The sequence below is a fragment of the Salmo salar genome, chromosome ssa19, assembly GCF_905237065.1.
Source record: "Salmo salar chromosome ssa19, Ssal_v3.1, whole genome shotgun sequence".
Lineage (NCBI taxonomy): Eukaryota > Metazoa > Chordata > Actinopteri > Salmoniformes > Salmonidae > Salmo > Salmo salar.
Window position 1 is genome coordinate 15,910,387 of NC_059460.1, and position 22,866 is coordinate 15,933,252.

A 22,866-nucleotide genomic window follows, 5' to 3' on the forward strand; every position below is an offset into this window, starting at 1 on the left:
AATATGCGTATCAAGTCTGTTGTGATAGCTTGAGATTGTAACATTGTAGCATCTTATTGTCTTTGTAAATAGAAAGTAGAATGGGTGTCTGATTTTAAAATCCCAATATGCGGTCAATGAATGGGATTCAATGTGTTCCATGCAAATATTACAGTTTTTCCCAATTGTTTACATACTAAAATTGGAACTTGAAACGCAAATCACCGAAACCTGAAACTCATGTACCAAATCCCTAAAGCAAGTCTGCAAACTTGCAAGCACAATTCCTGCTTTACACTCAGTTTTCAATTCTACATCACACTTTTTGCGAAACACTACACACAGTTCTCTACATTAGGCACAACATTCAAAATTAAAATCTCTTTAGTCCCTTTGGAAAGCATCGCCAATCACAATGCCAAGCTCTATACACCAATTGGCAACCCCCACTCCTCACAGGTGTAAACACTAGTTGCTGAATGTTCACTTAGAAATCAGAGCTTTAGCACTATAAAAGGCCACAGATGAGCTCTCCTGTTTTGGAGGAAAATGGAAGTCAATGGTGAAGAAAGAGCTAGAGGTGAAGGAGTGAGAGTAAGAGGAGGACGAGGAAGGACAGTTGTCCCAGATGAGATCAGGGCACTTTGGTTGACCATGTGCTCAATCGTGGATTGAGTATGAGGAGGCTGGGCAGAGTTCAGCCCAACCTGAGCCGCTACACAGTTGCATCTATCATCCGTACATTCAGAAATGACAACCGGTAAGTCGGCTACCATCTACACTATGCTCTTTATGTATGTATACTGCAGTCCGACATATCAGTAGGCCTATGTTACTCAGTGATTGTTGGCCAATGTTGCAGTAATGTCATTTCATATTGAAAGAAAATAGATTATTTTAGCTTACTGTAACCAATCATATATTTGTGGATCTGCAGAACTGAGAGACGGACAGGCCATGGTGGAAGACCCCGTTCGCACCAGAACAGGTGACCGCTATTGTAAACATGGTGGTGGCAAACAATACCATTAGACTACGAGAAATCCAGAACCACATCATTGCAGACAACACAACATTCACCATGTGGGCTTGTCTACATTGGACCGTGTATTACAGTGCAACCGAATCCGGATGAAACAGGTCTACAGGTCTACAGCCATTTGAGTGAAACTCAGAGAGGGTTAAAGAACATGAATATGTGCAAGTAAATAAACTCGGCAAAGAAAGAAACGTCCCTTTTTCAGGACCCTGTCTTTCAAAGATAATTTGCAAAAATCCAAATAACTTCACAGATCTTCATTGTAAAGGGTTTAAACACTGTTTCCCATGCCTGTTCAATGAACCATAAACAATTAATGAACATGCACCTGTGGAACGGTCATTAAGACAATAACAGCTTACAGATGGTAAGCAATTAAGGTCACAGTTATGAAAACTTAGGACACTAAAGAGGCCTTTTTTTATGACTCTGAAAAACACCAAAAGAAAGATACCCAGGGTCCCTGCTCATCTGTGTGAACGTGCCTTAGGCATGCTGCAAGGAGGCATGAGGACTGCAGATGAGGACTGTGCTACAGGGAGACAGGATGAACAGCTGATCATCCTCGCAGTGGCAGACCATGTGTAACAACACCTGCACAGGATTGGTACATATGAACATCAAACCTGCTGGACAGGTACAGGATGGCAACAACAACTGCCCGAGTTACACTAGGAACGCACAATCCCTCCATCAGTGCTAAGAATGTCCGTAAATGGCTGAGAGAGGCTGGACTGAGGGCTTGTAGGCCTGTTGTAAGGCAGGTCCTCACCAGACATTACTGGCAACAACGTCGCCTGTGGGCACAAAGCCATGTCGCTGGACCAGACAGGACTGGCAAAAAGTACTCTTCACTGACGAGTCGCGGTTTTGTCTAAACAGGGGTGATGATTGGATTCACGTTTATTGTTGAAGGAATGAGTGTTACACCGAGGCTTGTACTCTGGAGCGGAATCGATTTGGAGGTGGAGAGTCTGTCATGGTCTGGGGCGGTGTGTCACAGCATCATCAGACTTGTTGTCATTGCAGGCAATCTCAATGCTGTGCGTTACAGGGAAGACAACCTCCTCCCTCATGTGGTACCCTTCCTGCAGGCTCATTCTGACATGACCCTCCAGCATGACAATGCCACCAGCCATGCTGCTCATTCTGTATGTGATTTCTTGCAAGACAGGAATGTCAGTGTTCTGCCATGGCCAGTGAAGAGCCCGGATCTCAATTCCACTTAGCACGTCTGGGACCTGTTGGATCGGAGAGTGAGGGCTAGGGCCATTCCCCCCAGCAATGTCCGGGAACATGCAGGTGCCTTGGTGGAAGAGTGGGGTAACATCTCACAGCAAGAACTGGCAAATCTGGTGCAGTCCATGAGGAGGAGATGCACTGCAGTACTTAATGCAGCTGGTGGCCACACCAGATACTGACTGTTACTTTTGATTTTGACCCCCCCCCCCTCCCCTTTGTATAGGGACACATTCCATTTATGTTAGTCACATGTCTGTGGAACTTGTTCAGTTTATGTCTCAGCTGTTGAGTCTTATGTTCATACAAATATTTACACGTGAAGTTTGCTGAAAATAAACACAGTTGACAGTGAGTGGACATTTCTTTTTTTGCTGAGGCAATGGAGGAGGCATATGGTGAAGTCGATGTGGGGGCTTTCGGCGGCTGGATCCGTCACTCCAGAAGATTCTTTACAGCGCTGTTTAGCCAGGGAGAACATCGCTTGTGATCTAGATGAGGTGCTGTGGCCAGACCAAAATAAGAGGCAGCCTGTCTTGATTCTTACATTTTGCAAGTGTTTTTGTCTTTAGAGTTTGAAAGAATGAACCACTCATTTATTTTTGTACAGAAAGCCCTTTCTTACTGAATGTTTTTCCTGGTTTTCTGCTGTTCAAAAATACTGCGTTTTGGAAATGTGTTACTGTATTGCTTTTGTTTAATCTACATTTGAGTAGGTATACATTACTGTAACAATGTTTTGCAACCGGCTACAGTGTAACACGGAATAGGCATAAACCTGCTGATGGGATATTCATAGTAGTGTTTGTGTTGAGCACATCAGTATGTTGTTGGTTGGTAGACAGATCTACAGTTGAAGTCGGAAGGTTACATACACCTTAGCCAAATACATGTAAACTGTTTTTCAAAATCCCTGACATTTAATCCGAGTAAAAATTCCCTGTCTTAGGTCAGTTAGGATCACCACTTTATTTTAAGAATGTGAAATGTCAGAATAATAGAGATTTATTTCAGCTTTTATTTCGTTCATCACATTCCCAGTATGTCAGAAGTCTCCAGATACTCAATTAGTATTTGTTAGCATTGCCTTTAAATTGGGTCAAACATTTCAGGTAGCCTTCCACAAGCTTCCCACAATAAGTTGGGTGAATTTTGACCCATTCCTCCTGACAGAGCTGGTGTAACTGAGTCAGGTTTGTTGCTTCAATATATCCACATCATTTCCTACCTCATGATGCCATCTATTTTGTGAAGTGCACCAGTCCTTCCCACATGATGCTGCCATGCTTCACGGTTGTGATGGTGTTCTTCGGCTTGCAATCATCCCCCCCCCATACATAACGATGGTCATTATGGCCAAACAGTTCTATTTTTGTTTCATCAGACCAGAGGACATTTCTCCAAAAAGTACAATCTTTGTTCCCATGTTTATTTAACTAGGCAAGTCAGTTAAGAACAAATTCTTATTTTCAATGACGGCCTAGGAAGTGGGTTAACTTCCTTGTTCAGGGGCAGAACAACAGCTTTGTACCTTGTCAGCTCAGGGATTTGAACTTGCAACCTTTCGGTTACTAGCCCAACGCTCTAACCACTAGGCTACCCTGCCGCAGTTGCAAACCATAGTCTGGCTATTTTATGGCGGTTTTGGAGCAGTGGCTTCTCCCTTGCTGAGCGGCCTTTCAGGTTATGTCAATATAGGACTCGTGGATAAAGATACTTTTGTACCGGTTTCCTCCAGCATCTTCACAAGGTCCTTTGCTGTTCTGGGATTGATTTGCACATTTCACAACAAAGTACATTCATCTCTAGGAGACAGAACGCGTCTCATTCCTGAGCGGTATTGTGATACAGTGAATTATAAGTGAAATAATCTGTCTAAACAACTGTTGGAAAAAGTACTTGTGTCCTGCACAAAGTAGATGTCCTAACCGACTTGCCAAAACTATAGTTAACAAGAATTTAGAGGTTGAAAAAAAAAACGCGTTTAATGACACCAACCTAAGCATATGTAAACTTCCGACTTCAACTGTATTCGTATAGTTTTTTGAATGCAATGTTTGCTTTTGCTAGAGATTTGTAGAGTTTTGAATTTTGTGTTTTTGGGAAAATAGCCTAAAGATTCAGCAAACGTGTGTAAACAATTGTGGAAAACTAACAGTCAGTTGTGATTAATTCATTGTTGAAATGGTATTCAGTACCAACCATGGCCTTAAATCTATGCAGTTTCACTCACAATTATTTGAATGAACTCAAACCCAGTTGTAAAGATGGTCAGATATATTTATTAAATATGGTTCTTTCCATAGGCAAGACCCAACCCCCCCCCAAAAAATACATGTTTTTAAGAACAAAAATAGGTGACAGGTTTGTGAATCCTGAGCAGAAGGCCTCAGACACCCCCACATCTCTCAAAACAGAAAAGCATGAGGGGTATGGGTTTATTTCTTTGTCTCATAAATCCATCTTCTAGTCATTCATTAAGATGGGTTAAAGCAGACCAAAAATGCATTTTCTATAGTCTCCGGTGGGGGGGCTCTGTACAGTGTAGTATTAGGTGTTTTACAGTGTGCATCTACGTCGATATGTTACAGTTCTTCTCTGATATGAGTGAGGCGTCACAGAGCCCGTCTGTCGATGTTGGTGAGGCTCTGAAGAATAATTATTAAGTACTTTACTTTTTTACATTGTTCATTTACAATTGATTTCTTTGATTCTTTCAGAAGGAAGCATGTCATTACATGGCGGGTTGATTTCCTTCTTTCATTCATTCATTCATTTCATTCATACATTTCATTCATACAAGGGTAGTTACACAAATGCTCCTTTTCCTCCGACATCCCTCTCACCAATAGGAAGTGAATAGATGTTATATACACATGACATAGGTTCATGGTGAAGTTGTAACTATAATCTAAATGATGGTTTGCAGTGGTCAGAACAGATTAACGCAGACTGCTTTGTCGCAGCTGATGGGCTGGGGCTTGTCCCTCCCTCACCAGACAATCAAAACAAAAGAAGCACCAGAGGTGTTGGTAGAGATTTCACATTTCAAGAGAGAAAAATGTCGACAAAAAAATAAACATCTGCAGAATAAGAAAAGGATAGCCTAGAGCATCAAGGTTGGCATGGCAGGTAATGTGTTGCTGACATACTAATAGAACTTGGACTGGCATGGTGTGGTGTGGGGTTTACTACCTATAGGAGAATGTGGACTGGCATGGTGTGGGGTTTGCTACCAATGGAAGAACTTGCACTGAGGTGGGGTTTAGGGGGTTTGCACTGCAGAAGGTTATTTCAGGTTATTCTATTTGACCGGCGATGGCACAATACCACACTATAGCTCAAGGGAGCTGGAACACCTATGTATCCTTGCACAGAGATGATGCATATGACCTTGTAGGGTTTCAAGGTGGGATATACACTGCGTAACACTAACAATCATTGTCCCTTCAGAAGGCTCCTCAGTTACTTAGCTACGAAGTCTATGAGTAAGAAAAAAGGTCACTCGAGATTTTCATTCATTTCATGGCAAGGAAACATTGTGATTTTACTGCATTTTTGGACATCTTTTGCTGAATACATGAGCATTCATTTAGTGGGTAGCAACTAACACTAGGAAGCACTTCTGGTACTGACATTTCTGTTGTATGCATGTGACATACAGATCAACATTCTTAGCAGGGAAAGTCAAGTAACTAATCAATTTGCTATCCCAGAAAGGGAGTTCGTGCACCACACTTGCAAAAATAAAAAGAATTGCCACGGGAGATAGATACATCCATAACTAAGTATTTTCATTTCGTGTTTATTTCCCTCCATGAGTAGCAACTGCCTTGCTTCAGGTGAACATGCAGCATTTGAGACGAAGGCTATATAATCTCTCTCAAAAGACAAGAAAAAAGAACATTACTTAATAAATTAAATAGGCAGGTAAATGATATAAGAAGAGTAGCAAGGTGCAGTGCCATGGCTTGAGAGCAAAGCGTTGAGTGCCAGTGATAAACCTGCCACTGCAGCAGAGCCCTAGAAGCCCCCAACCCCAAACCACTGCTACCAGTCAGTCACAACACATCTCTCAGAGCTGGTGTACACAAACAGCCAGTAACAAGCACCCAGAGGTCCTAGAATTCAAAATTATAGGATCTCTATGCAAGTACCATTCTATCAGGCAACTACAACAAACAAAAAACTAAAAAAAAGGGGAGGGGGGGGGGTCCCATTAACTCATTCATAAAACGGAACCACTTATTTGATCCATGTCCTCTTCTGAAGCAACAAACCTGTGTAGGCTACACACAACCAAAGAGTAAAAACTGATGATCGTCCTTGAGTCATGTTCTCACAAATCTCAACAGTAAAGGCTGTCGGTTCTTGACTCGAGCCCAGAAAAAAAGTAAGCATTTCCTTTTAGTCGACAGCTCCAGGTTTACACATAATCCAAAGTACAACAAGACTGGATAATCTCATGTGAAGGTACCATCCACTCATCCAGACTTTAAAGGCCCAGTGCAGTCAAAAATGTGATTCTTGTTTGTATGAATATACATCTCCACACTATGAGGTTGGAATAATATTGTGAAAAGTATAATGCCCTTTTAGTGTAAGGGCTGTTTGAAAGGACGGCCTGAAATTTCTGCCTGTTTTGGTGGGAGGGTTTTGGCATTCCATGGTGACATCACCCTGCTGTAGATTGGTTAATAGACCAATAAGTTCCAAACCCCTCTGCTAATTTATAGTTTTCCCCTCCCATCTCAAACCACACCCAGACAGTCCTAGCTAAATTCTTCCTTGCAAAATTGCTCTTTGCTAAGAAGCTATGTTTGTTTTAAATTTTAAATTATTAAAAAAAAATATCACAGTAAGGTACCTAATTGTTACCCAGAAATTATTTGATATAGAGATAAAAACAGCTGCATTGAACCTTTAATCATCATACTCTTATCTTGGTGCAGAGTTGGAGGGGACTCGAGTCAGGGCTACTGAATACTGTTTTTTATTCAATGACAATACTGACAGGCTGATGGGTAGCTGGCTTAAGTTGATAGGAGTGGATGTGCAGTTGGGGTTGGAGGCAGTCTTCCTCTTTTCTGGAGGCAGCCATGCAAGCGCAGCATAATCACAACTACAGGTCCAAAAAACCCAGGCACCGGACCAAACACTACAATCACCCTTAAAAGCTCTATAAAACTAGAGCCATAAGTTATGGTTCAACTATAAAATCCTCTCTACGTTTTCAGTCTCCTTTTAAAAACCAGCCAAAAAGGGGGGGGAATTAATCATACAGATTTTTCAGTTTTTAAAAGCGGAGGAAAAGCTGAAATTCTTGCATATTTTATGGGGGATAATATAAGGGGGATTGCTAAAATGAGGTTGTGAATCAAGATTTGGTTTTTAAAATGACAAAATAGCTTATGTACATTGGTAGTTATCTGTGCAATGTTTCATTTGTTGTTGTTTTACATGGCTGGATACACTGTGGTAGAGAGAGAGAGACATCTTTCTCTACTCTTGGCCAAATCCTTCTGTTTCCTCAATGGCAAAGAGCAGCTTCTCCTTCAGCTGTTCAAAGCTTTTGTACGGGGGCAAGTCCAGCCTGTTAAAGCTAAAGAAAATAAGCAAAAATCCAGTACTTGAGTTTGAAAGCAAAACAAGAAACAGTCATTGTATTAAAGTATGACATGATTTACACCCAACACATTATTATTTGACATTGAAATTCATTGATTTGATTTACAAGCAGGATGTTGCCGTGGAGACGGACCACTCACCAAGTGTGACTCCGAGGGAGCCAAGTGTCTTTTCCGACCTTCTCAATGCAGAACTTCTGGGGTCCGTTACTACCTACAGAGACAGAGAGAAAGATGAGGTGAACAAAATAAATCACTGCAAATATTTGACAACAAAATGGCCCTTTACCCCAGTACTACCTACGTTCTCCACAGAAGAGGGTAATTAAGTCTAGGACAAGCAAGCCTTCTCCGAGTCAGAACGGCACATAGATAAATCCTGACTAATTGTTCAACCCCATATCAGTAGACATGGAGGTTAGTCGTGTGTGTGTGTCACTAACCCATGAGCTCAGCGAAGCCCCCTAGAGGCAGTCTGCAGGTCCCCGTAACAAATTGCATGAGTCTCAGACGCACCTCGTTGTCCACCTCCTTCACCAGCTGTACAGACACACAGACGATTAACACTGCGACAACATTAACACATCCTTACCAACATACCTGTACCCCACCTGTGCAGAAACATATGTGAATTCAGGGCAGATGGTGTCCAAATCACTAAGGACTTAAAATGCTCCACACACACAGTCGTGAAGAAGGCGTGACAGTCTGACACCGACAGGCTCCTGAACAGTTTCTATCCCCAAGCCATAAGCCTGCTAAATAGCTAACAAAATGGCTACACGGATTATTTGAGTTGACCCTTGTATTTTATTTTTAGACTGTAAACATACAGGGCCCGACACATGCACAATGACACTCCAGCACACACAATCCATAATTTGCTTACACACATTTATACTGACACTACACATATGCTGCTGCTACTCTGTTTATCATATATCCTGATGCCTGGTCACCTTACCTCAATACATATCTACCTCTAGCACTCCAGTATCCCTGCTCATTGTAAATAGTATGCTTGCTTACTCTCTCATGTTCTTATTTTTATACATCTTCCGTTTTTGTATAACCTTGTTATTTTTTTGCATGACATTGTTATTGATTACTGCATTGTTGGGTTTAGAGCTCGCAAGAAAGGCATTTCACTGAAAGGAAAGGCAGTCGCGGAGATTGAACCCATGACCTTGGGGGCTCGGATGTACCTACCTGCCAGAACCAGATGATCTGCTTACTGTTCCTGGTGTAGTGGCGATACACAGTGTTTCTCTGCCAATCCTGTAGGTCCACCTCCTGCATGCCACACAGCATCACCTCAAGCTCCTTCTCATCAAAGTACTGGAGCCACTGCAGAGGCACCACCTCGTTGAAGCCATCCAGAAAAGCTTTGGTCTGGCCCTCCACGCCGCGGGAGAACCGCCACTCAGCCATCAACCTGTAGGAAACATAATGTGGTGACAGTTAGGGTCTCAGCTTTATAAATCATAAACAGCCTCAGGTTTGATCAATGTAAGGAATGCAAAGATGACAAATATTTAGCTTGTTGTTATCGGGCCAGTTTAGGACACAGATTTAGCCCAGTCCTAGATTCAAACCTTGTTCAATGGAGAATCTCTATTGCAAGTACCTTTAAGCAAAAACATCCATTATAACACAGCAGTAAGATTAGCAAAATGAGGATGTACGTCACTAAGCGGCGCACTATTATCACCATGTTAACATGATACTATAATACATGGGCACAATCGCTCATCGCATATCATCGGATGCCTCTGCGTCTCCGTGAACAAGCTGCTCTGTGATCGGTCCATCACTCGGGTGGCACCTCCTTCCTTACCCGATGTACTCCTCTTTGTTCTCCTCCGTCACCAGGAGGTCGCTGCCGTCAGGCTTCAGGTCATGTGACGTGAGCTTCCCCAGGATCTCCATGTCCACAGAGAAGTACATCTCTAGACTACACTCCTCGATGTTGTTATCCCTGTCATGAAGGACAAGCACCATTATATATAGTACATCTCTAGACCACACAGCGGGAAAATATTATCCCTGAAGCGAAGGACCACAATCAAGGCTAAGCTCAGGTCCAATGTTAAGAGAGAAAGACATCTCTAGCCCCACACTTGTCTATGTTGTTATCCCTGGAGATGAGGAGAGAGCACCATAGTGTACGATGGCTAGCACAGGACCAATACTGATTTCCTCGATGTTGTTGTCCTTGGAGAGACAGGGAGAAAGCTATGGACTAACATAATGTAGTAGCAGGCGTAAAAGAAAACGCCTGACCTGGGGCCCCACATCTGGTTTTCAGGGAAAAATACAATCTAGGTGATGCTGTATCCCTGAACACTGGATGTTTTACGGTTTCTTCTGACCCGCTAAGGGTGGCTCAGGAACAACCGAAGTACATCTTTAGACCACACTGTTGTTACATCCACAACCCATGTCTTGGCTTAAAAATCCTTCTTTAACCCGTCTCCTCCCCTTCATCTACACCGATTTGAAATGGATTTAACAAGTGCGGGATCATAGCTTTCTCCTGGATTCACCTGTTCAGTCCATGTCATGGAAAGAGCAGATTCTTATGTTTTGTACACTCATGGTACAGTGCATTCGGAAAGTATTCAGAACCCTTGACTTTTTCCACATTTTGTTACGTTACAGCCTTATTCTAAAACGTATTAAATAAAAAAAAAAACAATACTCAGCATTCACCACACACAATGCCCCATAATGACAAAGTGAAAACAGGTTTCGAAATTTTAGCAAATTGATTAAATAATAAAAACAGAAATGCCTTATTTGCATAAGTATTCAGACCCTTTCCTATGAGACTCGAAATTGAGCTCAGGTGCATCCTGTTTCCATTGATCATCCTTGAGATGTTTCTACAACTTGATGGGAGTCCATCTGTGGTACATTCAATTGATTGGACATGATTTGGAAAGGCACACACAAGTCTATATAAGGTCCCACAGTTGACAGTGCATTTCAGAGCATAAACCAAGCCATGAGGTCGAAGGAATTGTCCATAGAGCTCCTAGACAGGATTGTGTCGAGGCACAGATCCGGGGAAGGTTATTAAAACATTTCTGCAGCATTTAAATCCCCAAGAACACAGTGGCCTCCATCATTCTTAAATAGAAGTTTGGAATTACCAAGACTCTTCCTAGAGCTGGCCGCCGGCCAAACTGAGCAATCGGGTGAGAAGGGCCTTGGTCAGGGAGGTGACCAAGAACCCGATGGTCACTCTGGCAGAGCTCTGGAGTTCCTCTGTGGAGATGGGATAACCTTCCAGAAGGACAACCATTTCTGCAGCACTCCACCACAATCAGGCCTTTATGGTAGAGTGGCCACTCCTCAGTAAAAGGCACATGACAGCCCGCTTGGAGTTTGCCAAAAGGCACCTAAAGACACTCAGACCACGAGAAACAAGATTCTCTGGTCTGATGAAACCCAGATTGAACTCTTTGGCCTGAACGCCAAGCTTCATATCTGGAGGAAACCTGGCACCATCCCTACGGTGAAGCATGGTGGTGGCAGCATCATGCAGTAGGGATGCAATCACTGCCAAAGGTGCTTCAACAAAGTACTGTATAAAGGGTCTGAATAATTATGTAAATGTGATATTTCATTATGGAGTATTGTGTATAGATTGATGAGGTGGAAAAAATGATTTAATCAATTTTAGAATAAGGCTATAACGTAACAAAATGTGGAAAAAGTCAAGGTCTGTATACTTTACGAATGCACTGTATATGCCAGTTAGCAGATGCTTTTATCCCTGTGCAAATGGAACCCACATCCTTGTGGTTCCTGGCCAGGACGGGTCAAGAGAGCGCTAGGTCTGCCTACCTGATCCAGATCAGAGAGTTGTAGAACTCAGGGTCGATGGACTCCAGATCTTTGATGATGAGCTTCTTGTTCAACATGCGTTTATAGAACGGCAGAGAGAAGCCCGTGTCGATGAACTTCCCGTGGAAGAGGGCCTGTGGACAGGAGAGAGAGACCAGGAATGTTCACATGATTCTGCTGAAGGAGTGTTTGTTTACGCAAGTCTATGTACATGATCTCAGTGAGTGTATTGGAACGTGTGTGTGTGTGTGTGTGGTGTACCATGGCTATGAATCGTCCTATAAAGCAGAAGTAGGAGAGGTGGTCAGGGTTGATGGTGGAGGCTGGGTTTATCTGCAGACAGTAGTTACTCTTGCCAGCGTACTCAAAGAGGCAGTACATGGGGTTAAGCACCTCGTGGGATAACAGGAAGAACCACTCTCTGTGGGGACGAGAGAGAGTGACGGAGTCAGAAGTGAAAACTGGCAATGAAAAAAAAAGATCTGTAACATGTCATTTTACTATGCATGTTTCTTTCAAACAACAAGTCTGGAATAATCTTACTGACAAGCGTATGGTTGCAGAAATGGCCTAAAAGACTAAAGGGATGATCATCATTGTGTGCAAATGCGACGTGAGTGGTTGAGACAGACCTGGCTAGGCCACCGTAGTCCAGTCCCTCTTCTCCTCTGAAGATGACGTACAGTCTCCTCCTCAAGTCGTAAGGTTTCAGGGCCATAATCTGGAAACACAAATACTAGCATTAGCCACAAGAGAACCGGCCACTGTAAAAACATTTTACCCAGAGTGAAATGCGGTTTGCAGGCAGGGGTAACATTGTCCATAATATAAAACACAATCACCATCATCCTGCAACTTATCACATGTAATAATACAATTGTCTTACTTTGAGTTGCACAAATGATATACAGTCAGTGAGGAACAATGTGACATGCCATAAGGAACTGTACGTGTGTTGCTGTCAGTCTCCTGTATATTATGATCTTACAACCGGTTCCACACAGACGGAGACCAACTCTTACTTGTTGGAAAGAGTCTTCGAACAACGTCTGCCTAGACACCGTGATCTTAACATGGCTGGGGAGTGCGTTGGACTGGAGAAAGAAAGAAAAAGTGGCTGTGAAATCAAAACGTGACTGGAATGTGCAAAACAACCATTCCTTCATCCAAACTAAAACAGTCCAAACAGAAGAAAACATAGGGAGAGTAATATTACCTGACAGAGGTAGCGGAAGTGTGCTAGTTTCCACCTGAAGCTGCGCTCGTACGCTATCTGTGGGCCTTTGGTGCTGAGGAGGGAGTGGCAGAGGTTAGAGGTCAGGGTCAAGGGGCACAGTAACAGGATATAACTAATCATCGTCATGTGGCCAGAAGAACTGTTTGATGAAGCCATAATGAACTGGAAAAATATCCAAAAAGATCCAGAGATGTTGGTGGTTTCCTTGAATATGTAAATTAAACAAGAAAAGAGGTTTGCTGCTCATTGCGTCACAAGACACTAACTAATTACTGTTTAAGAGCAGCTGCTCTTAAAACAGGCCCAGTCTGTCATACGTACAGCCCCCCCCCAAAAAATCAAGAGTTCAGTCCACTACTTACACAGAGGACTTCCCTGTGCGCGGATCACTGAAGGTGGTGGTCCGGGTGTTGTGATCTACGAAGTAGCGGACGCCCTCCCGCGTGTACCGGATCTCCCAACCCTGAGGAAGCGGGTCCTCATTCTGGAGCCTGGAGAGAGGGGGGTGAGAGACAGAGCGTGAGAGAGAGAATATTAAAGAAGAGAGACACTACTAAATTCTGATTTTGTTAGATACTATCAGATCAATATGGCATGATGTTGCCACAGAGCTAGCTGGGCTCACCCTTGTGTGCGGGGATCTTCCCACTGTGTTGTCTTGGTGCTGTGGTTGACAAAGTACACCCGGTCGTTGGAGTCCACACGTCGCTCTGGGGGGGAAAAACACAGGAGAGAACGGTTTAGCTCACACAGCAACATGCACACACAGAGAGACAGAGAGAGAGAGACAGAGAGAGAGAGACAGACAGAGAGAGACAGACAGAGAGAGACAGACAGAGAGAGACAGACAGAGACAGAGAGAGAGAGACAGAGAGAGACAGAGAGAGACAGAGAGACAGAGAGACAGAGACAGAGAGACAGAGAGACAGAGAGACAGAGACAGAGAGCTGGTAGTTCCATCCACCAAACTACCAGGTGTGAAACAGGAAAGAGACTCTGGGGGTATGCTAATTTGGTATAGAGCAGACCTAACCCAATATTAAATTAGTCAAAACAGGAACATTTTACATCTGGCTAATTAAAAAAGGAAATGATCTAAGAGAAAAATGTCCTCATGTGTGCTACCTACAGTGAGGGAAAAAAAGTATTTGATCCCCTGCTGATTTTGTACGTTTGCCCACTGACAAAGACATGTTCAGTCTATAATTTTAATAGTAGGTTATTTGAACAGTGAGAGACAGAATAACAAAAAAATTACAGAAAAACGCATGTCAAAAGTGTTATAAATTGATTTGCATTTTAATGAGGGAAATAAGTATTTGACCCCTCTGCAAAACATGACTTAGTACTTGGTGGCAAAAACCTTGTTGGCAATCACAGAGGTCAGACGTTTCTTGTAGTTGGCCACCAGGTTTGCACACATCTCAGGAGGGATTTTGTCCCACTCCTCTTTGCAGATCTTCTCCAAGCCATTAAGGTTTCGAGGCTCACGTTTGGCAACTCGAACCTTCAGCTCCCTCCACAGATTTTCTATGGGATTAAGGTCTGGAGACTGGCTAGGCCACTCCAGGACCTTAATGTGCTTCTTCTTGAGCCACTCCTTTGTTGCCTTGGCCGTGTGTTTTGAGTCATTGTCATGCTGGAATACCCATCCACAACCCATTTTCAATGCCCTGGCTGAGGGAAGGAGGTTCTCACCCAAGATTTGACGGTACATGGCCCCGTCCATCGTCCCTTTGATGCGGTGAAGTTGTCCTGTCCCCTTAGCAGAAAAACACCCAAAGCATAATGTTTCCACCTCCATGTTTGATGGTGGGGATGGTGTTCTTGTGGTCATAGCAGCATTCCTCCTCCTCCAAACACGGCGAGTTGAGTTGATGCCAAAGAGCTCCATTTTGGTCTCATCTGACCACAACATTTTCACCCAGTTGTCCTCTGAATCATTCAGATGTTCATTGGCAAACTTCAGACGGGCATGTATATGTGCTTTCTTGAGCAGGGGGACCTTGTGGGCGCTGCAGGATTTCAGTCCTTCACGGCGTAGTGTGTTACCAATTGTTTTCTTGGTGACTATGGTCCCAGCTGCCTTGAGATCATTGACAAGATCCTCCCGTGTAGTTCTGGTCTGATTCCTCACCGTTCTCATGATCATTGCAACTCCACGAGGTGAGATCTTGCATGGAGCCCCAGGCCGAGGGATATTGACAGTTCTTTTGTGTTTCTTCCATTTGCGAATAAATCGCACCAACTGTTGTCACCTTCTCACCAAGCTGCTTGGCGATGGTCTTGTAGCCCATTCCAGCCTTGTGTAGGTCTACAATCTTGTCCCTGACATCCTTGGAGAGCTCTTTGGTCTTGGCCATGGTGGAGAGTTTGGAATCTGATTGATTGATTGCTTCTGTGGACAGGTGTCTTTTATACAAGTAACAAGATGAGATTAGGAGCACTCCCTTTAAGAGTGTGCGCCTAATCTCAGCTCGTTACCTGTATAAAAAAGACACCTGGGAGCCAGAAATCTTTCTGATTGAGAGGGGGGTCAAATACTTATTTCCCTCATTAAAATGCAAATCAATTTATAACATTTTTGACATTAGGTTTTCTGGATTTTTTTAATGTTGTTATTCTGTCTCTCACTGTTCAAATAAAACCTACCATTAAAATGATAGACTTATCATTTCTGTCAGTGGGCAAATGTACAAAATCAGCAGGGGATCAAATACTTTTTCCCCCTCACTGTATATCCCCCCAATCGAATCCCCATACTTTAACAATGACAGTTTCTTCATCCTAGAGGGGGAGATCAACAATTTCCAGGCCCAGGGACATGTACTAGTCTGTGGCGACATAAAAGCCAGAAGAAAAGCCAGAAGAACCTGACAACCTCGGCACACGGGGGGACAAACACCTACCTGGAGGTGACAGCATTCCCTCCCACACATGCCTCCCTAGACACAACATTACCAACAAAAACGGGTCACAACTCCTGCAGTTCTGTCGGACGCTGGGTATGTACATAGTCAACGGTAGGCGTCGAGGGGACTCCTATGGTAGGTACACATATAGCTCATCTCTTGGCAGTAATACTGTAGACTACTTTATCACTAACCTCAACCCAGAGTCTATTAGAGCCTTTGGCCTGGTTTGCTAACTACCTCTCTCAAAGAGTGCAGTGTATAAAGTCAGAACATCTGCTGTCTGAGCCACTGCCTGTCACCTAGAGTGTACCCCAAGGCTCGATCCTAGGCCCCACACGCTTCTCAATTTACATCAACAACATAGCTCAGGCAGTAGAAAGCCATCTCATCCATTTATATGCGGATGATAGTCTCATACGCAACTGACGCCTCCCCGGATTTTATGTTAAACGCTCTACAACAATAGCTTTCTTTGTGTCCAACAAGCTTTCTCTGCCCTTAACCTTGTTTTGAACACCTCTACCTTTTGTTTTGATGTGGTTTGGCAAGAAGAACGCCCCTCTCCCCACAGGTGTGATTACTACCGCAGTGGGTTTAGAGCTTGAGGTAGTCACCTCATACAATTACTTGGGAGTATGGCTAGACGGTACACTGTCCTTCTCTCAGCACATATCAAAGCTGCAGGCTAAAGTTAAACTTGGTTTCCTCTATTGTAATCGCTCCTCTTTCACACCAGCTGCCAAACTAACCCCGATTCAGATGACCATCCTACCCATGCTAGATTACGGAGACATACTTGCTGATCTATGAATTAAGAGTGCTCTTGAGCGGATAGATGTTCTTTACCATTCGGCCATCAGATTTACCACCAATGCTCCTTATAGGACACATCACTGCACTCTATACTCTTCTGTAAATTGGTAATCTCTGTATATCCGTCGCAAGACCCACTGGTTGTTGCTTATTTATAAAACCCTCTTAGTCCTCACTCCCCCAATGCTTACTTACAAGCCCTTCCTTACTTACAAGCCCTTCCTTACTTACAAGCCCTATCCAACAGTGTTGTCTCGCTTGTCGTGATGTGTGTTTTGTCCTATATTTATTTTTTATTTTTAATCCCAGCCCCCGTGTCCCCGCAGGAGGCCTTTTGGTAGGCCGTAATTTTAAATAAGAATTTGTTCTAAACTGACTTCACTAGTTAAATAAATAGAGCATTCAGTCAGTCCACTGACACCCCCACCTGATCAGAGCAAAATCACACTACTTGAACAGAGCTTTTCTCAAACATGAGGCATCAAAGCCAAAGGAGCTAAATAATATAAAAACAATGCTATAGATAGGAGAGTAGTGAGGAAATCTATGAAAAAACAATTAGGCAACAGCAAACTCAATCCCTTCAGACAATTTCCTGGACAAAATTATTTACTGTAATAGTGAAGGTGTAACTTGGCAGTAAACCTAAACAGTATTTGACCTCCCAGCTTCCCTATCAAATCTAAAAAATGTCAAGAAGACAACCTAAGAAAATTAACAATGACAAATGGTTAGATGAAGAATGCAAAAACCTAAGAAGGAAATAGAGAAACTGATCCAACCAAAAACAGAGACCCAGAAAACCTGAGCCTACAGCTTCACTATGGTGAATCACTAAAACAATACAGAAACACACCACGGGGAAAAGAACAGCACATCAGAAAATCAGCTCAATGTAATTAAAGAAACCATTTATTTTCCCTTTTGTACTTCAACTATTTTCACATTACTACAACACACACAATGACATCTGAAGTGTCTTTATTCTTTTCAAACTTTTGTAAGTGTCATGTTTATTATCTATTTCACTTGCTTTGGCAATGTAAACATATGTTTCCCATGCCAATAAAGCCCTTAAATTGAATTGAGAGAAACAGACAGAGAACAGGAGGAACTACAACAGACAAGACTGCAAATAGACTACAAGAGGTGAATGTTCAAAAAGGATTGGTATGACAGAAAGAATCCGAATATGCATGAAAAAAAAACACACAATATCATTTTAGTATCAATCTTGTACATCTGGCCACGAACCAAGCCAAGACAAACCATGATGAAATCCAAAAGGTGATAGACAGTGAGCCAACTATGGAACACCCTCACTACAGATCAAATAGTAAACACAGTGGGTCCTGACTTGAGAACACAGTCAGAACATCAGCACAAATTCAGAACTGAACTTACCCCAACCAGGAGGCAGCGGTCCCAGAGGGTCGTTTTCTGCCGACATCATGGAAGCCTGGATGAACCGTGGAATGGAGATCACATACACGTCCATAAAGCATCGATAGGGAAGAGAAGGAACAAAGGGAAAATAGTCCAAATGAGATGATTTTCCAACTAAAGTGAATAACTGCGTTAGTGAGTGACTGAGCAGCTAGCTAGCTAGCTAGCCAGCCATCAGCAAAATGCTGACTACATCAGATCCCTCCATGGTAGTCAGTCAGTGTAGTGTGCTAATCATCGTCAGAGCAGATGAGATTACAGGAGACTTCAAAGGGTTAGGGGAGCCCAGTGAAACCTCTCAAAGCACTACAGAGGTGTCAATGTTGGCAATAGGGACCAGGACTGAGTGATCACTAAAACTGAGTGATGTGAGGACATGGGGTGAGACTACAGACAGACATGTCTATCGGTAAGATAAACTCATGTCTGTGCCTTTACAAACAAGCAATCAATGATAGAATTTATTTTAAAAGGCTGATTAAAATGAACACATGGATATGCATACAAAAAGTGAAATCTACTAGATTTGTTTTACATAAAAGCCAGGAGTTCTCCTGTAGCTTCAGACCAGAGGCCTATCTGGTTTGTTTATGCTGCTGAGTAATTGGTTGATGATCATTCTGAGAATAAACTGTGAAAACACATTCTATAATTTGACTGGCCGATTAGCGTTTAGCTGTTGGCAGGGACCCTGGGTTTATTCGATGGGTCAGATAGGTCAAAATGAATATGCAACATGTTACACTGAACTGACATTTGCTCCTCACAAAACAGAAAAGTATATCGGTTGCTTACAACTGAGAATTTGATTTCCTCTCAAAATACAAAGGTATCTTTAATGTAGCTAATATACAGTACATTAAGTATTCACACTTTTTGGTTGTGTTACAGCCGGAATTAAAAATGAATTAAATTGAGATTTGTCGTCACTGGCCTAGATGCAATACCTCAATGTCAAAGTGTTATGTTTTTTTTTTTAGAATAGTTTACAAATTAATTAAAAATGAAAACTGAAATGTCTTGAGGAAGTAAGTATTATGGCAAGACTAAATATGTTCAGGAGTAACAATGTGCTTAAAAAGTCACATAAGTTGCATGGACTCACTGTGTGCAATAATAGTATTTAACATGATTTTTGAATGACTACCTCATCTCTGTAACCCCACAAAGACCAAGAAGGTTTTCCAAAGCCTTGCAAAGAAGGGCAACCATTGATAGATGGGTTAAAACAAATGTAAGACATAGAATATCTCTTTGAGCATGGTGAAGTTATTAATTACACTTTGGATGGTGTATCAATACACCCAGTCACTACAAAGATAGAGCAAGGTGTCCTTCCCACCTCAGTATCCGGAGAGGAAGGAAACCCCTCAGGGATTTCACCATGAGGCCAATGGTGACTTAAATACAGTTAGAGTTTAATGGCTGTGATAGGAGAAAACTGAGGATGGATCAACATTGTAGTTACGCCACAATATTAAACTAATTGACAGAGTAAAAAGAAGGAACCCCTGTATAGAATAAAAAAATATTCCAAAACATGCATTCTTTTTGCAATAATGCAGTAAATTAAAACTGCAAAAAAATGTGGCAAATAAATTAACTTTATATCCTGAATACAAAGCATTAAGTTTGGGGCAAATCCACCAACACATCAATGAGTATCACTCAGGTTAAATAAGGATTCTTAAGCCTTGAGACAACTCTGACATGGATTGTATGTGTGCCATTCAGACTGCGAATAGGCAAGACAAAATATTTAAGTGCCTTTGAAAAGGGTATGGTAGTAGGTGCCGGGCGCACCAGTTTGAGTGTGTCAAGAACTGCCACGCTGCTGGGTTTTTCACACTCAACCATTTCCTGTGTGTCTCAAGAATGGTCCACCACCCAACTTGACATAACTGTGTGAAGCATTGGAGTCAACATAGGCCACTGAGTGTACAACCTGTGTTCCTAATGTTTTGTACACTCAGTGTACGCGGAAGTTGCTTACGAAGACTACATTGCATGTTCCTGAGTGGCCTATTTACACTTGACTTAAATGTGGCTCTAAAATCTACGGCAAGACTTTAAAAATGGCTGTCTAGCAATGACCAACAACCAACTTGACAGAGCTTGAAGAACTACCCAGAAAGACTCATAGCTGTAACCACATATATTGACTCTGGGGTTTGAGTACTTATCTAAATCAAGATCTATTAGGGTTTAATTTTCATACATTTTTTTTTACAAATGTTAGAATTGTTCTTCCACCTACGTTTAATCCCACTTTGTAACAACAAAATGTGGGAAAAGTAAAAAGAAGTTTGAATACTTTCTGAAAGCACTGTAATATTTCCTATCCGCCACGTTCTCGGACATAGCCAACGATTGGTTGCTGGGGGCAGGAGGAAGACGAGGTCCCTACCGAGTAGAGGTATCTCTGGTTGAACTGGTGCATTGCCCCCTGGAGCTGGCTGCGCTGGGACTGCCATGCCTCAAAATTACGCACTGACTCCATGGTGGGCCTCTGCCACGTGGTGGTTCTGGTGTTGTGGTCCACATAGTAGATCCTGCCTCTGTCGTCCACACGCCTTTCCCAACTGAGAGAGCGAGAGAAAGTATATTTATTATTATATGCCATTTAGCAGCGACTTAGTCATGCGTACATACATTTTTCACGGATGGAGACCAATATGCAATATGTTCTACTATAAGGGATCGACAATAACAGATGGCAGATCCTGGTAACATGCTGACATTGTGTTACTCAGCACAGTGCAAATAGCCATGTTACTGACCCTGGCGGGAGGGGCTGTGGTCTCTCCCATGTTGTGGTTTTAGTGTTGTGATCCACATAGTAGGTTCTTCCATGGGGATCTTTCCTCTGTTCCCAACTGCAGAGCAATACACATGGTCACAAGACAGGATGACAAACACTCAACACAGATATTAAACACGAGTGACAGGTACAGCAGAAACACAGTTAAAAATCCAGTGAGAATTCACTTACCCAGGGGGGAGGGGGTCTGAAGTGCCTGCGTTGGGGGCCTGTTGCCTGGGCTTGGCCTCATCTGCTTCTGCCCCACTGGAGCCCCCTGCTGCCTCCACAGTGGAGCTGGGGGTGGAGGAGGCTGGGGCTGCCTGGCCCGAGGCTGAAGAGGAGGAGAAGGGGGGAGAAGAAGCACTGTCATGCTCAGTGGAGGGAGCCTCTGTGGTGGGTTGAGGGGGAGAGGGACCAGTTGTGGAAGTGGAGGCTGGGTTGGTGGCTGGGGCAGGGTCAGAGGTGGCTTCGCTGCAGTCCTCAGGGCCGTCTGCAGGGGGCAGGGTCTCGTCTGTGGAGGGGGCAGGAGCAGCGGCCTCACCTTTAACTACAGGTACAGAGGGAAAGGACAATTGAAAAGGAGTGTGAAAAAGAGCAAGGGGAAAGGACAACAAATCGGTGAAGAAAAGGGATTCGACAACAGTGTTAAAAGTATCAAAAAGAATATAAACATTTGTTTTGATGAAACATTGAATTTGGCCTTATGGCTATTAGCCCATAGAAATGCATTGAATAAGAGCTTCATACACAGACAAACATAGTAAAAAAAATGAATTGAAGTTTGTTTTGAAGTCTCTGTCCTATATCTGAGAGAGATAAAAAAGACCAAACCCCTAGTTTGCGCCAATTGGGGGAGGGGTGGTAGGGTAATAAAGGAAATACATGGAGAGAAAAAAACAATATGGGGGATTGGAAGTGATGCAGACAATTAGATTGATGGAAGCTACAATATTAAAGCTGATCTACCTCCTGAAATAAAATAAAGACCAGGAAACTACTGCAGTTTGTATTTTATTTTTTAGATTTATTTAACCCTTTATTTTAAGCAATAATATATTTCCATTCATTTTTTATTTTTTTTAACTGGTACCCGGCTACCTTCAGATTAGTCTTGTGGGCGTCCTTGAACAAAACAACCGATATGTACATGCTCGTGAGAGTCTTATTAGTGTGCTGTACCGACTTCAGACGAGTCCCGTAATGCTTGTGGGGTCATAGAGCAAAGCGGAGAACCCCATCGTTTTCATGAGTCTCAACTATAATAAAACAAAAAAATATAAAAAACACAACATGCAAAAATGTCATTGATTTTACGGAGTTAAAGTTCATGAGGAAATCTGTCAATTTAAATACATGCATTAGGCCCTAATCTATGGATTTCACAACTGGAATATAGATATATGCATCTGTTGGTCACAGATACCTTAAAAAAAAAAAAAAAAGGGCCTCAATCTCTTCACGGTATTTTTGTGCATTCAAATTGCCATCGATAAAATGCAAATTGGGTTTGTGGACTATTCCTGCCCATAACATAACCCCACCACGGGGCACTCTGTTGACATAAGAAAACCGCTCGCCCACATAACGCCATACACGTGGTCTGCGGTTGAGGCCGGTTTGACCTACTGCCAAATTCTCTAAAACGACGTTGAAGGCAGAGAAATTAACATTCAATTCTGGTAACAGCTCCGGGGTACATTCCTGCAGTCAACATGCCAAATACACGCTCCCTCAAAACTTCTGTTGCATTGTGTGACAAAACTGCAAATTCAGAGTGGCCTTTTATTGTCCCCAGCAGAAGGTGCACCTGTGTAATGATCATGCTCTTTAATCAGCTTCTGTAAATGCCACACCTGTCAGGTGGATGGATTATCTTGGCAAAATAATAAATGCTCACTAATAGGGGTGTAAACAAA

The 22,866-nt window shown here is 42.8% G+C and overlaps 1 protein-coding gene across 6 annotated transcripts in view; it reads right to left on the reverse strand.

The window, feature by feature from the left end:
• Positions 1–4,523: 4,523 nt before the first annotated feature.
• LOC106578528 (NEDD4-like E3 ubiquitin-protein ligase WWP1) overlaps positions 4,524–22,866 on the reverse strand; it is a 71,088-nt gene continuing 52,745 nt past the window's right edge. For 5 of the 6 annotated variants that reach the window (XM_014157445.2, XM_014157443.2, XM_014157444.2 and 2 more), the window contains exons 8-23: positions 21,140–21,497; positions 20,928–21,023; positions 20,555–20,729; positions 18,106–18,160; positions 13,599–13,683; positions 13,336–13,464; positions 12,953–13,025; positions 12,759–12,830; positions 12,369–12,457; positions 11,998–12,157; positions 11,737–11,870; positions 9,722–9,862; positions 9,094–9,319; positions 8,328–8,424; positions 8,026–8,098; positions 4,524–7,859 (exon numbers count right to left, since the gene is read on the reverse strand). In XM_014157445.2, the coding sequence (XP_014012920.1) occupies positions 7,760–7,859; positions 8,026–8,098; positions 8,328–8,424; positions 9,094–9,319; positions 9,722–9,862; positions 11,737–11,870; positions 11,998–12,157; positions 12,369–12,457; positions 12,759–12,830; positions 12,953–13,025; positions 13,336–13,464; positions 13,599–13,683; positions 18,106–18,160; positions 20,555–20,729; positions 20,928–21,023; positions 21,140–21,497 (2,063 nt within the window). In that variant the 3' untranslated portion in view covers positions 4,524–7,759. The remainder of the gene's footprint in view (positions 7,860–8,025; positions 8,099–8,327; positions 8,425–9,093; positions 9,320–9,721; positions 9,863–11,736; positions 11,871–11,997; positions 12,158–12,368; positions 12,458–12,758; positions 12,831–12,952; positions 13,026–13,335; positions 13,465–13,598; positions 13,684–18,105; positions 18,161–20,554; positions 20,730–20,927; positions 21,024–21,139; positions 21,498–22,866) is intronic. The other variant, XM_014157442.2, reaches the window with a different exon arrangement.